This window comes from Microtus oregoni, unplaced genomic scaffold (assembly GCF_018167655.1).
Source record: "Microtus oregoni isolate MIOR12 unplaced genomic scaffold, Mior012 000014F_ref0000157, whole genome shotgun sequence".
NCBI lineage: Eukaryota > Metazoa > Chordata > Mammalia > Rodentia > Cricetidae > Microtus > Microtus oregoni.
Window position 1 is genome coordinate 2,985,526 of NW_024543073.1, and position 15,352 is coordinate 3,000,877.

At 44.3% G+C, this 15,352-nt stretch overlaps 1 protein-coding gene across 1 annotated transcript; it reads left to right on the top strand.

Moving 5' to 3' along the window:
* The first annotated feature begins 8,064 nt into the window (after positions 1 to 8,064).
* On the top strand, positions 8,065 to 8,750 carry Hspb3 (heat shock protein family B (small) member 3). The gene has a single exon (XM_041663775.1). It carries the CDS (start codon positions 8,196 to 8,198, stop codon positions 8,652 to 8,654), a length of 459 nt encoding a protein of 152 aa, XP_041519709.1. The 5' UTR covers positions 8,065 to 8,195; the 3' UTR covers positions 8,655 to 8,750.
* The last annotated feature ends 6,602 nt before the right edge of the window (positions 8,751 to 15,352 follow it).

Here is a 15,352-nt window from a genome sequence, read left to right on the forward strand (position 1 = left end):
CTGATAGTCAGCCAAATTACCAAGAAAGGCTCTGGTCTGACTTGCATGGGCTATCTCATCTAGATTCTATCAGCTGAGGCCTATGGGCATGATTCTATGCTGTGTGGGATGGCCCCAAAGGGTTGACTTCTGTGCTCAGTGACATGGTCCCAAGCTGTGTGGAATGGCCCCGAGGACTCACTGCTGTGCTTAGGGACGTGGTCCCATGCTGTGTGGGATGGTCCCTGCTGTGTTTAAGAAGTAGCTGTGGTCAGGCTGAGGGAGATCAGGTGGGCAGGGAAGAAGCCAGAGATCCTGGCTGTAAGCTGATTCCCATTCAGTAAGGCGTACATTCTTCATAGGAAAGGCAGCGGAGGAGTAAGCTGTGGTCAGGTGACCTTTTAATGTCACCCTCAAATCTTCCACAAAATAAACTCATCATACAACTAGGTTATATTCATAAACATTACACTAAAAAAAATCAAAACAACACCAAGCAAATACAAATTTAAGTGGGAGACTAATGAGATGGCCCTGTGGGTAGGAGAGCTTGCCACACAAGCCTGATGACCTCAGTTCCACTGATGGAAGCCACGGCAGAAGGAGAGAGGTGTCCTCTGACCTCTACAACCACATGATAACATGAGTACACTCCTCCCCACCATGAGCGCATCACACACACACACACACACACACACAGAGAGAGAGAGAGAGAGAGAGAGAGAGAGAGAGAGCAAAATTAAGGTTTTATTTTTTTTTAAAGATTTATTTATTTATACAACATTCTGCCTCGATGTATGCCCGCTCGTAAGAACAGAGTGCCAGATCTCAGTACAGATGGTTGTGAGCCACCATGTAGTTGCTGGGAATTGAACTCAGAACCTCTGGAAAGAGCAGTCAGTGCTCTTAACCTACTTGGGATAGGAAGTGTGGAAAACACGGTCATTTTTGAGCTGCTCATCCTGGGTACTCAGGTATCTGCTTATCCTTAGACCACAAAGGGAGCCACGGTGATTCCATTTCACTCTTGGGATGCAAAGCCAGAGTCCTCTGTGGCAGATACTTCATTCCTTCCTCATAGGAACAGACCCAAATGTGCCTCCAGCATGTAAGGCCCTGCTCAGACCTGCTCCCTGGGGAACCCGCCTGGCTAATTATTTAAACATCCCTAAGCTGTGACTTTCTGTCTCAGTTAGGGTTTTTATTGCTCTGAAAAGACACTATGGCAACTTTTATAAAGAAAATAATTAATTGGGGTGGCTCGCTTGCAGTTTCAGAGGTTTGGTCCATTATCAACATAATGGGGAGCATGGGTACGTGCAGGCAGAGGCGATGCTGGAGCTACATCTTGCAGGTAACAGGAAGTGGACTGACAGTCACACAAGGGGTGGGGGGAGGAGACGCTTGAGCTAAAGAGACCTCAATGCCTGCCCCCATGGTGACACACTTCCTCCAACAAGACCCCACCCATCCCCTAACAGTATCACTCCCTTTGGGAGCCATTTTCTTTCAAAACCACATTCTGTGCCCTGGTTCCCAAAGACTTATAACCATAATACAAAAACAATGCATTCAGACCTACTTCCAAAATCCCCATAGTCTATAACAATCTCAAATTTGTTTCAAAGTCCAAAATCTCTCCTGAGTTGCATGGCACTCTCTTAACTATAACCCCCCCCCCCCGTAAAAATAAAAAAAAAAAAAAACAGATCACATACCTCCAATGTATAATGACACAAGATGTACATTGCCATTCCAAAATGCAAGGAAGGGAGCAAGCGTATCAAGGAAATACAGGACAAAAGAAAGACTGAAAACCAGCTGGACAACTCTAAATTCTACATCTCCATGTCTGATGTCAAGATGCGCTCGCTCCACATCTCCAACTCACTCAGCTTTCTGACTGCAGCACATTTCTTTCTCTTGGGCTGGTTCCAATCCCTGTTAGTAGTTCTCAGCAGGCATCCCATGACTCTGGCATTGCCAACGTCTTAGATTCTCCAAGGCAATTTAGGCTTAAACTTCACAGTTTCAGACAATGGCCTCTCTACTAGGCCTCTATTCAGGGTCACCCCTGACACATGCCTGGCCTCAGCGACTTAATTCCATAATGCCTTTCTTCTATCCTTAAGTCTTATACCAGAATCACGAGGCCAGAGCTGCCAAGTTCTGCTGCTTACTGGGGCTGGAACATGGTTCGCTTGTTCACTTACATCTTCACCAGCTTTCTGTCTTTCCCTGCCTAAACTTGGCTGTCCTAAAACTTGCTCTGTAGACCAGGCTGGCCTCAGACTCATGATGTTGCTTATCACTAGAGCACGAAAACGTACGGATTCTCCTGAAAGTGTGTGCCTTTGCACCATCATCAAGTCAGATCATCACGTGTCAGGGACCACCTGTGTTTGCTTTTTCTAGCCTAACAGAAGTCAGATTAGCTTTGGAAATGAAGTTGTATCCAAATGATTTATGTTGTTTTCCAAGATGCACTGGCAAGCCCATAACAGCTTGGGAATTGAGTCTTAGCAATTTTTCTGTTCATCGGGAGTTCCCAGTTCTAAGGCGAACTGAGTTCTTTTCCATGAGTCTGTATTGTCTCTCCTGAGTCCTCTAGTGGAGAAAGAGCCAGGCAGACACAAAGACGCCTAGTTTGCCTTGACCTTCTCATGACATGCTGTAAGGTATTTGATGACTGTCTCAAATGAAACGTAAAAAAAAAAAAGGACCTAGCCACTTGGGATTCCAGTTCTAAATCACCTAGGCAAGCAAGTTGGTTAATAAATAAACAATAAATAAATAACTTATTTGGCATCATAGCTTCAGAGGGCTCAAGTCCACGACCATTTGGATCCCTGTTTCTGAATTCATTATGATGTAGAATTTTCTTGTAGCAGGAATGCGGGGGGGGGGGGGTTGCAGGGAGGAGGAGCTGTTCATATCTCTTGGTGGGCAGGGAACAGAAGGACAGCAAAGGGCCAAGGAGAAGATATCCCATGGACCTGTCCCTATTGGCCTACCTCTTCCAGCTCTGCCCCATCTTCTAAAATTCTCAGAAACTCTCAAAATTGCACCATGAGCCTGTGACCAACGCATGCAGCACACAACGCCCATCTGCGCCCTATGCGCCACTGTACAGTTTGCGAGCTTCGGGCAAGGGGCTGGAGATTGAAACACACAAAGACACACAGAAACAGAGACACGGACCTCTAGTCACTGGTAAGAAGCCCTTTATTCAATAGCGCCACAGAGGTTTATATACCCAACAGTCAGGTGGGCCAACAGGTGAAAACCTTATCCTCTGATCCTCAAGGCAAGGCAACACATGCTCGTGAAGCAGAGCTGGTAAACAACTTTGACACAGCTTTCAGTAACTCAAATCAGAAGGAAAGTAAAGGTCTCTATCAGGGAAGAGCAGCTGGAGGCCAGGACTCCAGATGGTCCCAACACCAGCATCTGAACCCTGCTGTGCCACGCCTAAATCTTAATAGGAAGCAAACAAGGAAGGCCTTCCTGGTGGGGGGGGGGGAGTGATGGGAAATCTCCCCTCCAGCATCCTAAGAACAAATTTCCTTCCTGTTAAGTAGCTTCTTGTCAGGATCTGTCCCCAGAATCCTGAGATTAAAATGTGCTTTGGAGGCAGCTCTTTGCAAGTCTGGTGCCAGAGATCAGTGCTGGAGAGGGTCACCAGATGTGGAAAGGAGTGTCTGGGTAACAGGCCCACAAAGAAGAAACTTATTGGGCTATAGGAATCAATGACACAGAGATGGTGCTTCTTCTTCTTCTTCTTCTTCTTCTTCTTCTTCTTCTTCTTCTTCTTCTCCTTCTCCTTCTCCTTCTCCTTCTCCTTCTCCTCCTCCTTCTCCTTCTCCTTCTTCTTCTACCTCAAGAGAGTCTTATAAGCCCAGCCCATTCCTTTGCAGTATTACATTTGCCAACTGAGATCCCAGGCTGCTGGTTTCTCTGTCCCCTCTGGTCACCGACTCTTCTCTCTACCTCACTCTCTCAACTCCACACTGTCTTTAACCTCGCTGTCCTTGTCTGACCTCTGAGCTGAATTGTGGAATTCAGCTGTGTTGTGGAAGACGGAACTCATAAAGCCCCGGGAACTACTGTGAGCAAGCTGTAATGAGTATTTCGTGGAATTTCCCTCAGGCTTGAAAAGGTAGGTTTGAGCTCCTCAAGAGCAGTGGCCGGGACACTCAAGAATCCTGTTACCAACACCGAAGGGCTTCTGAGCAAATGGAAGGAATTTAGAAAATGATTTGATCCTGGCTGATAAAGACAGCACCGCCGTGATAAGGAAGTATTAGTACCTTCCTTCCTCCGGCCTGGCCTGGCCTAGCCCAGCTTGAGAAATTATGGTTTGTAAAGTTATCCAGTAACATCTAGCATTTTCCGAGACCTCAATTAATGTTTAAAGGAACACGGCAGTGGAACCACCCAGTTGAAATGGGTCTTATGAAACAATCTTTTCTCTAAAGGACCATGGTCTTTTCCACTAATATATCCTGAATACCAAGTGTCTAGCTCTCCTTGCACAATTTCCATGCATAGGGTTCATTTTATTTTACTTTGACATTTTACAAGCAAAAAAGAAGGCAAGCCTCAGAGGGATTGTGACTTGACATTGGCTCAAATGGGTAAAGGGTACATTTATGGGGAACACACATATATTAAGCTTAGTAGTTTTCAATCACAAAGCAAAAGTTCAAAATCCATCCTTGAAATTTTTTCCATTCCATCTTTTCTCCTCCTACTATGTGTCATAAAAAGGCAGTACATGCAAACATTTATTTAGAAAATGTTGTCAATCAGAAGGCAAAAGGAAAAATTCTTTGTTTGGAATTCCAGTTTTTTTTCTCAAGAATCGTCTTCTGTTCATAAAATTCCAATCTCGGCCACCAGAGGGCAGTCAAAACATTAAAAATGAGTCCCTTTCCATGCTCAGCGTTAGACCACGCTAAATCTGGATTTGCTTTCATAGTTCAGTTCCCCATCCTGAAAATATCTGTTTCTTTCAAGTCTGAAATTAACATGTCATGCCAATTTAAAAAAATACATAACTGCTCAGAGGAGCATATGACAGAAGCTATTTTTCATATAGTGATGTTAAAATGGACCAGAGACATATGCTTCGTACTGACCTATCGGTAGAGTATAGACATGCCATGTTGAATATTCATAGTGGCATAGTCAAAAGAACTCTCCTGGGTCCAGAAATTCAGCATCTGCTCAGTTACATACCATCTGGGTTTCTCTCTAAACTGTCCAGAAAATTAGCCCCGTCGCCACCAGAATCATAAATAAGAGCTCTTTGCTCAGATAGAGTACATGAGACCCCTTCTTAACTCCCATAAGGCTTAGTTGACACTGGATTTCACTGTGGAGTGGACCCTTACTGAAGGGAAAGTTGACGGTGGCAGGCTGAAACTATTGGGTTTAAAGGAAATATCTGAAATAGAGTATTGCCCATGTAGGGATCAGACACCATGCTTGAGGGCCTAACAGGATCTCTTGCTATTCCGTCCCTTCAAACAGAGCAATAGTCTGTTGTCTTAAAGATGCTTTCTTAAAACTAAACAAAGCAGATGTTAGCCCCTGGTTGATTCTGTCTCTCTCTCTCTCCTCACCGGAGTTATCTGAGGCCACATCCTGAAGGCAATGAGTATTTCTGGACAAATTATGGTTTAATTTATATCTACCTTACCACTGACCCCTGCTCCTGAGCCCGGTTCCTCTCTGATCCTCTCACCCCTAAACCACACTTCCTTCTCTCCACCGCTACGCTGCTTCCTCTACCAGTTCAAAGTCATACACAGCTACAGACAGAAGACCAAACCAAACACTACATTATACAGAGGAGATATTTACGCCAAGACTGTAAATTTTTTGTCTCTACCTTGCCTGAAACTGTAGACATTTAAGTGGGTAGGTTTTTAAATATTATTTTTTTTATTATTTTTTATGTCTGAGTGCTCTGTATGTCTACCTGAAGGCCAGGAGAGGGTATCAGATCCCATTATAGACGGCTGTGAGCCACCATGTTGGTGCTGGGAATTGAACTCAGGTCCTCTGGAAGAGCAATCAGTGCTCTTAACCACTGAGCCATCTCTCCAGCCCCGGTTTTGTTTTGTTTTGTTTTTATGATCATTTGTTAATCTGTGATCATGAAACCAATTAAGGGGGTTACAAGTGCCATCTCAGATGGTCTCTGTGCAGTAATGCTACATGATCTGGACCAGATGCACATATGTTCTCAGTGGGTCATGGTGGCAAGCATGTTTCTTATAGATGTGACCGGAAAAGTAACAAAGGCACAGATTTAACTCCTTTATTTCTTTATTCTAGGCTAGAATCTAAATTTCATTTGGAAAAACTAAATACTTCTACTGACCTTTTGATTATCAAAATATGAAGATTTTTTTTTCCTTTAGAACAGAATTTTGGTTGATTCCTTAAACAACTAACCAAGCCTCAGGCTTCCTGCTCTGACCCTGCCAGCCGCTCTACCCTAAACTCAGTCCTTCTCATTTTAAAGTCTGCGTATGGTTGTGTAGATGCCCTTGTCTTCTGTAAACATGATGCTCTCTGTCGACTTAAGTACCCCAAATATGCCATTGCATGGCTCTTTCTAGAAAATTTCCTCAGACTCCAAGCCTAACTGCTATTGGCATCCCCCGTGGAAGCCTTGGTAGGCAATTAGCAAAGAAGACTATTCAGTGTTTCTTATCTTTTAATTACTGGGTCATTGTTCCATCTTTAGGGATATCTTTGGTTATTTTCCACCCTGGTTCCCTTCCATCTCCTCCATGAAAATATAACGCCACAGACTCAGATATGGCTCTTTGTAGCAAACCATTGTATAATTTATACAGTATCTGAGATCTTATATTCTCTCTCTCTCTCTCTCTCTCTCTCTCTCTGTCTCTGTCTCTCTCCCTTTTCTCCCCTCTCTCTCTTTCCATAAAAGCTATAGTTTTTCCTACCTGGGAGTAATTTGGCTTCTGCTGAGAATTCAGGAAAGTTTGGGAAGAAAGACCTTACTCGTACTCTTAAGACAGTTAAGAATAAACAAATCAGCTGGTTTCCCTTCGTTCCCGCTGACAGGTTTATGTCAAATGTTAGAGAGCTTAAGGAAAAAAAAAGATGACATAAACAATAAATTTCGGCTGCCTTTGACCTAGCCAAGGGTGGAGCCATTGGTAACCAACTGCAGAGGTATAAAACAGGAGCCTCGAATGCAGCCTGCAAGTCAGAGTTGGGCTGTGAGGTAGCATGGATGGACTTCAGTGGTAGAGCACTTGACCAGCACCAAGACTCTCTTATTACTTAACATACCTGGAGATCGTCCATAGCGGTTGCCTCTTCTGTTTTCAATGGAAGGTGCTTTAGCTGAGACAGGACATGTGTTTATTTTTTTCCCATTTACTAGCAGGACATTGGCTAGATTAATCTTTGGCTTATGAACTTTGATAAGAACGAGTTGAAAGCATTGACATTCTTCTCTCTACTCTTATTATTTCGAGCACTAAGATTCTCCATCGATCCTGTGCTCCTCTGCCGGCCTCTGAGAAGCTCCACACTCTCCCTGTCAACCCGGGCTCGTTTTTTGCTGAGTCAAATGCACAGCGGAGTGATGTGGTTCAGAAGTCCCTTAAGCACAAAAGACTAAAAAGAGGGATATATGGCAAGGAAGTGGAGTTAATTGGCTGTTTGAAATTGATTGTGTGTGTGTGTGTGTGTGTGTGTATTTATTTCTCATAAACCGCATATAGAATCTTCTCTCTCTGCTTGGAATTTGCAGGTAAGGGGGAGAGGACCAACTAGCTTGTGCGGAGAGGAGCGCACACTTCATGGCTCACAGGGACGTCGAACCTAGAGATCTTCAAGCTCTGCCTTCCTTTGTCTCTTGGGGCGAGCAAGGCCCACAGGACTGCCAAGGCTCACTGAGCATGTAAGAGCGATCCTTGCCTGGCTGGCTTGTGCAGGCTGCGAGCTAAATCCAACTCAGAGAGGCGGCTATAAATAGCCATTCATTGTCAGCGTGTGTGAGAAAAGACAGGAGTGAGTGCGTGCTGGTTTGATTCAGGTCCCACTAAACAACTGTGTGGACAGGACTGTAAACGACGCGGCTGGGATTGGAACAAGAGTCCGCAGGCACCGCCAGGGGCTTGACACTCACGGAAGGGAAGCTGTTCAACGCTGGACTCGCCTCTGCTATGGCAAAAATCATTTTGAGGCACCTCATAGCGACCCCAGTGCGCTATCAGGAGGAGTTTGAAGCTCGAGGCTTGGAAGACTGCAGGCTGGATCATGCGCTCTATGCGCTGCCGGGGCCAACCATCGAGGACCTGAGGAAAACCAGAGGCACGCCCCAGGCCCTTGAGGAGGACTCAGCCTCCACCGAGATGCCACCCGGACAAGGCAAATCCCGCTTCCAGATCTTGCTGGATGTGGTCCAGTTCCTGCCCGAGGACATCATCATCCAAACCTTCGAAGGCTGGCTGCTGATCAAAGCGCAGCACGGAACCAGAATGGACGAGCACGGGTTTATATCCCGGAGTTTCACCCGACAGTACAAACTGCCAGATGGTGTCCAAACCAAAGATTTGTCTGCCATCCTCTGTCACGATGGGATCTTGGTGGTGGAAGTAAAGGATCCAGTCGGGACCAAGTAAAATTGGTTCTTGTTCACACTGCAGGATGAGATGAAAGACAGCGGCATGTGCGGATGTCTAACTTTTGAGATGCTTTGCTGTAACCTTTATGAGGATTAAAAACGTATCCACAGTTCTTGGTATGTGGAGGTTGTCTTTCTTATCGGTGGTCAGAAAGGAAGGCTTTCGAATGTGTCTGAAATGATGCTACTTTTATAAGAAAATCACCAGAGAACTAGCAGATTCGAGTTTGGTCCTAGAAAGGACCCGGCATTGTTCCTTGGTGAATTTAACATTCCAGAGAGGCAACTCCTCTGATCCATGGGAAAGCAGCCATGCTAGGTAAAGAGATTCTGTTCTTACTCATTTCATGGAAGGTCTCTGTGAATTTTACTTAAAGAGGACCCTTGTTGTAAATCTAGAGTCAGGCAGCTAGAATGCAGTGCTCGGAGCTGCGTCTGAACCTAGTTAGGAGTCACTACCGTTCTTGCTCCTCCCCCAAGCATCGGAGGGACTTTTCAGTTAGCTTGGTTTTTAAAAAGTTCCAATCCAAACCTCACTCCGTTCTTAAAAACTAAATTGACGCAGGACTTTTGATCATAGGCAGCGTGTATTACTTGTGTGTTTGATTTGTTGACTTACAGTGTATATTGTCTCGTAAGTTAGGTGTAGGAGACTAAAACATTGAATTGCTGAATTTAGTAAGTCTCAGTCCTTGCTGTGACAAAGCAGAGATAGCAAGCATCACGCATCTGCTGTCTGGTGTAAAGTTTTAAATAGCCCTGCAGCCAGCGAGGACACCCGAGCTCAGGCAGCCATCTGAGTTCACACAGCGCATGCTCGTTAGGACTAGACTAGCGCCTCTGTTCTCCCACAAGGCTGCTTTGGCTCAAGCCTGAGCTGGTGGTGGTTAAGAATTCCAGCTTTGGGAGGCTCGCCTTGAACAGCTGCGCACAGGCATCTTGAGTATTTGCTATCTCATCCCGTACATTCAAAATACTCTTGTGGAGGAAGCGGCTGTTTTTATATCACTGGGCACCGGCTGTGAGCTGACGCGGAGCCCTGGGACAGTGCTAAGAATAGCAGAATGACAACCCCTATCACGGTGGAAGGCTTTGTCACTGCGCAATTCCATCCTGCCTCCCTTGGAGTCAAGTTAAAACAGGGAAGACAGGAAGTGAATCAATCAGGGAGTGAGAGTCAGTCGAAAATCAGAAATCAAACTCTGAGAAGGCCATGGCTGCTTTTTAGTAACACTGAAAGGATTTGGAAGTCATCTGTTTATTTGAAGTTCATGTCCACGGCTGACATTCAGGGTGTGAGGTCTAGGATGAGACATCACTGTTTGAGAAATTGAATCTCCCAGGTCAGCACTGTGGCACAACACTAACAGGTGGGTGTGGGTTGCCAGATCTGGGGAAAGGATTAGAAGCGGGGCACAGTCCGATCCCCACTGAACAATGTTGCCCTCAGACTAATTACATAACCAATCGTGTTTTGAGAAACTACGAACCCCTTGAGGCCTTTCATCTGGTGTTGATTTTCCTCTAGATTACACCTTCCTTCTACCCCTGAGGATTTTTTTTTTTTGCCTTCAAAAATTAAAATTCAACACATCATCCTGTTAGCCCCTTTTTTTTCTAAGATAAAATTCAAAGGCATACGTCACTATTTTAGGTTTTCAAAACTATGAAAAGTAAAATGATTTGTTGTCAACCACCATGAATATCTAGTTCACGTTCCCTTATCACTTTTGACAAAATAAGAGTTATCCTTGTATGAAATCTGACCCCTGGCTGCCTTGTCCCCACTGTCATCAACTTAAACCCATTCTCTGCGCTTCTTAACCCCATGGGCTTCATTCTCTGATGACGGCCACACTGTTCTGACTTCCAGTTGGTTTCACCCAATGAGTGAAGAAGAGACCTTGTCAGTCGTTCTCATCAACTTAGACCATGTAACCCAATATATAGACAAGTTCAACAGAACAGAATCACCATACACGGGCTGCCCCTCACCCAGTGACACCTACCGTGGAACAGAGGGGATGTAGCTAGTGCACAGGAGGAACAAGTTCGGGGCTTGCTTTTCTGCTTACTTCCACAGGGCAGCAGACGGAGACTTCGCCATGGCCAGTGTGCGCGTGCGCGCACACACACACACACACACACACACACACACACACACACAGAAGGCTCCCCAGGGCTATTCCCAGCCTTATGGGGCTCTGGGGTTATAACACCCGTCTCATCAGCTGAGGGTGTGGCTTTCTCACGTTCTTGTCCTGGGCACTACTCCATCCCTTGCTAATTCCCCTGTCTCTGCTACTCTTTCACAGATGGTGCACTCATTAAAGTTTCTTGAGAAATAGAAATCTGTATCTGGTCGGAGTCTGGTGTGCTTGGCATTTTATATGATAGGAAGGAAAAGGAGGAGGAGGAAGAGGAGGAGCAGGAGTAGAAGGTTATATTTGCAGCCAGGAAGCTTCTTGAGAATGTACTTTTAGAAAAAAGTAGAAATTCAAACAGAATTCCACAGATACCTTTTGAAATACGACCCTGCTTAACACAGTGCTTTCCCAATCATACTTATCATACTTACCACAAAAACAAAACAAAAAAAAGTGAAGTCTACTATCTTGCCTCCCAAGGATGTTTTCAGCAAACAGTTACAAAATGCTTCTTGGCCTGACCCTTCCTGGGAAGATTTTGGACATGAGGAAGGAAAGTAGCCTTGGTCAAGGACTTTGACTCTGCTTTCATCCTATCTGTTGGGCTGAAGGATCTGGTACAGTCACAGTTTCTTGTTCCAAAAACAGATTCCTGTAGATGCACAGCCTCTACTGTTGAAAATATTCTCTGGTGAGGACAGGGGTGGGAAGCGAGGACGGGGTGGGTAGCCGCATGTATGGAAGACCGATGTGTGAAGATACATAAATAGCACTCGTATGGACAATCTAAAGTGTAAACAATCACAGAGCGCAAATTAAAATTTGAGCAATTCCAGTGGCGCAGGATTCCTATTTGTTTTTATTAGGGATCCGAAATGTCCTTATCGATATTTTTATTAATGATATGAAAACTCCTGGTAGTAGAATTTAGCATGTCAAAACTTACTTTTGGAAACAAACGATTTACAACCTTAGGTTTAAAAAAAATCTTCAAGCTTGACAAAAATCCGTTTTCCACCAATCGCTGTTGTTCTCTTTAGCAGCTACTAAGTAATAAGGTGGAAAGAAGGTTAAAATATTGGTTCCCTGTATTAACTTACAGTTTATACCCTTTCTTTTCTTTCTTTCCTTTTTTTTTTTTTTGGATAGGGACTTGTTATGCATCCAGAATATTCCTCTCTCAGCCCTTGGTGACTGGGCATACAGGCATGACACAGGCATGCAGTACCAAGCTGGATTCTCACTGACTACATTTGGACAGAAAGTCTTTGTCTTAGTCAACGAGTTGGCTAGATGTTCCCACAAAACAACAGAAGTGTTTTAATCTGAAAAATAGACGGCTCCGTGTGACTGATGGTTACTTTTCCTGTGTGTTTAATGGACTGTGTTTACACAAACGCCATCCCACTAAAGGCTGCTTTCCAGCCTGAAGGACCAAGACACCAGGTATCCAGTATATGAGGCACCTCAGTCCCCATGACACCATTCTTTGTGACCTGTCGCTCAGACACTCTGTGTTCTTCATGTCTGTTTTTCTTGGTGGACAATAGAAGCAAAGATTAACATATTAAAGTCAATAAGAAAAGGTCATTTTCAGGCTTTAAAAAGAATGGGAGCCAATGTTTTTTTCATATATTTCCAGGTTATGTTGTTGTGTTCATACATTTTTGTGGCTTGTCATTATAAATGTATACAATTGTAAGTTGAAAATTAATAATTTCTCTGTATTGGATTGTTCCTTAAATTATTGTGGTAGCCTGCTTCCTTTTGGAAGCTTTAGCTTTAAATCTGTGTTAGGAGAAGTACCAGAAGTACCACTTCCTAGTACGTTAGCGCCACCATATCTTCCTGCTCTACATTCAGTGGGATAGTGCGGTTTCTGGTGCTTTCGGTTTATTTGTGTTTTATTTTTTTTCACTGCTGGGGAAATTGTACTTAACAAACACAACAAAAACCAGATGATGAAAGCTTAGAAATGTGTTACTCATCTAGGGCTCGTTTAACGTGTTTCAGTCCCATAGAGTGGAGATGTGTTCTGTTAATCTGTGTAGAAAACATAGCTAGGAAAATATTCTCAAAAACATTTGAACTACATGAAGTGGTAGGTCATATTTATTAAACTCCTGTGTGTTTTATGGCCAAGGATTTGACTCCAAGGCCAAATATCCTAGTTTGTGTGGGATGTCCCAACTTCTCTGTGAAGTCTCGTATCCTGAGAAATCCCTTAGGGTGAGCCTGGTCCACTGCCTTCCCTATATCTGCACCTCATCGAATCTTCAGAACTATAATATAATGTGTGTTGCATACATGTGTTGAGATATCACATGGTACCACATAAATAAAATAATTATGCTTAACACAGATTTTAAATGTTTCAATGAGAATGCCAACTACTCTGATTTAACCATTACATACTATGTATATATCAAATGATCACTGTGTCTCACAAATCCACACAATTAAAACATAATAATGACCAAAACAATCCCCAAGGGCCCAGCATGGGTACTATAGCTGTCCCCATTCTGCAGATGGGAAATTTAGGTGAGCAAACTGCCCAAAATTTTGCAGCCTAGAGGGTGACAAATTTGGATTTCAAATTCCTAACTGTTTAAATTTGTTTGCTTTCAAAGTGTACCTCCCTAGTTATTCTGGTCTTGGCCACGAAGCCATAGGCGTCCTTATTTTGTCCTTCTCCCTGGGATTACATTGTTCTATGGACTTCATACCAAAAAAAGCTATTTCAAATCTACTGTTGAATTAAAAAAAAAACAGTTACACAAGAAGCTGGTTATATCTCATTCAATAGCAACAGAAAACTGAAGGCACACTGAGTTTTCCAGAGCCTTGAAATGTTTATTTTGGGAAATGAAGGATGCTGACCTTGGAGAGAAAATACAGAGAAACTTTACCCTGGAAGGATCAGTGTTAAGAGGGACAGGAGATGCCAGCCAGCAGCTCGAAGAGCAGAGCAGTCGATGCAGTGTGTCACGGGGTGCCACACTGGGCAGTCCGTCTATCCAAAGCCATAGGCAGAAAAGGACAACTCCCATCTGAGACAAGCACAGAGCAGCCTGCTCTGGAGGAGAGGGCAGACGACTCCTTCTCCCTTGATGAGCTGGAGTCTAAGAACCTTCTGGCATCTTTAATCCACCTCTCCTCTGTCCATAATTGGAAAGAATGGGAGCTGGAGTTACATCAGTATTTCCAAAGCCCTTTTATGTTCTGCTTCTCGGGTTCGGAAGTGATTCACCTTGCTACGGTGGATCTGCCAGACTTCCTTCAAATATGTGTGCTATTCAAAAGATAGAATACAAGAACCATGCGCTATCTTGCCCCACAGACCTGCTCTAGAAGTGAAAAAGTCTGCTAACTCTGCAGGAGGGAAAAGGGTCGAGTCTTAAATATCTTAAGGGCATTTCCGCACTCTATTTTAGGAAGTGGCAACTGAGAAGGGGAGAAAGGGAGAAAAGAGCTACTTTTAGCTTTATCTGCTGCAGCGGGGAGAGAGCCTTTGCGAGGAGAAAGGACATCACAGGTTGACTTGCCGTGAACTTGCTTTCACCTTCACTCTGCGAGTTGCTACATCTCACAGGAAAATTCAGCAATCTGGAAGACCTGGGCTGCTCTGATATGTGGCACGGATACATCAAACAGAAGAAGAGAAGTAAAAGACACAGACAGTGGTCTCCCACAGAAACGGCTCTGTAGGCCCAAACGGGCCCGAAGCAGAGCGCAGCAGCAGGTGGGCCCTGTTACACGGTTTCCAGCTGGGATGTTCTGTTCGCAAAGACCCATAAAGTAGCCTTAAAGCTAAAGTTTTTGAATCTTAAAGACAGGAAGTTGTTGCATTTAAATAGCTAGCAGTAACTATTATAACAACTGACAGTTACCCCAAGAAATTTTAACGTTGGGAAGAAATCAGTAAGGAAATCCGCCATAGCAGTTATTGCCATAAAGTTAGCACGCTTATGAAGAGGCCCAGAACAAGATATGTTATTTTGAAAAAATGCTTGAAAAGCAACAAATAAGGGAAGAACAGACCTCGTTTCTTTCTGTGTGTTTCTCTGACTCTCTCTCTCTGTTTCTCTGTGTCTGACTCCCTGTCTCTGTGAGTGTGTCTTTCTCTGCTCAGTCTCATGTCTTCCTCTGTGCTTGTCTCTGTCTCTCTGTCTCTCTCTGCGTGCCTCTCTCTGTCTCTCTTTCTTCCTCTGTCTCCGTCTGTCTGTCTCCCTCTTGCTTGTGTGCATGTAGCCAGGCAGGGTCAGACAACAACTTCTGAGCATTGGTCCTTGCCTTTCTTCTTGTTTGAGACAGGGTCTCTTTGCTGTCCACTGTTACATATCTGGTCTAACTGGCCCATGGGATTCCCAGGTTTCTCCTGTCTCCACTCATGCATGTTGCCATAGGAACGCTGATATTACAAATGGGCACTACAGTGCCAAGCTTTATGTGGTTTGTGGGGCTTTGAACTTGGGTCCTCATGGCTGCATGGCAAGTGTTTTCCTCACTGAGCCATCTCCCTAGCCTTGTCTGTTGTTTTAGCAGG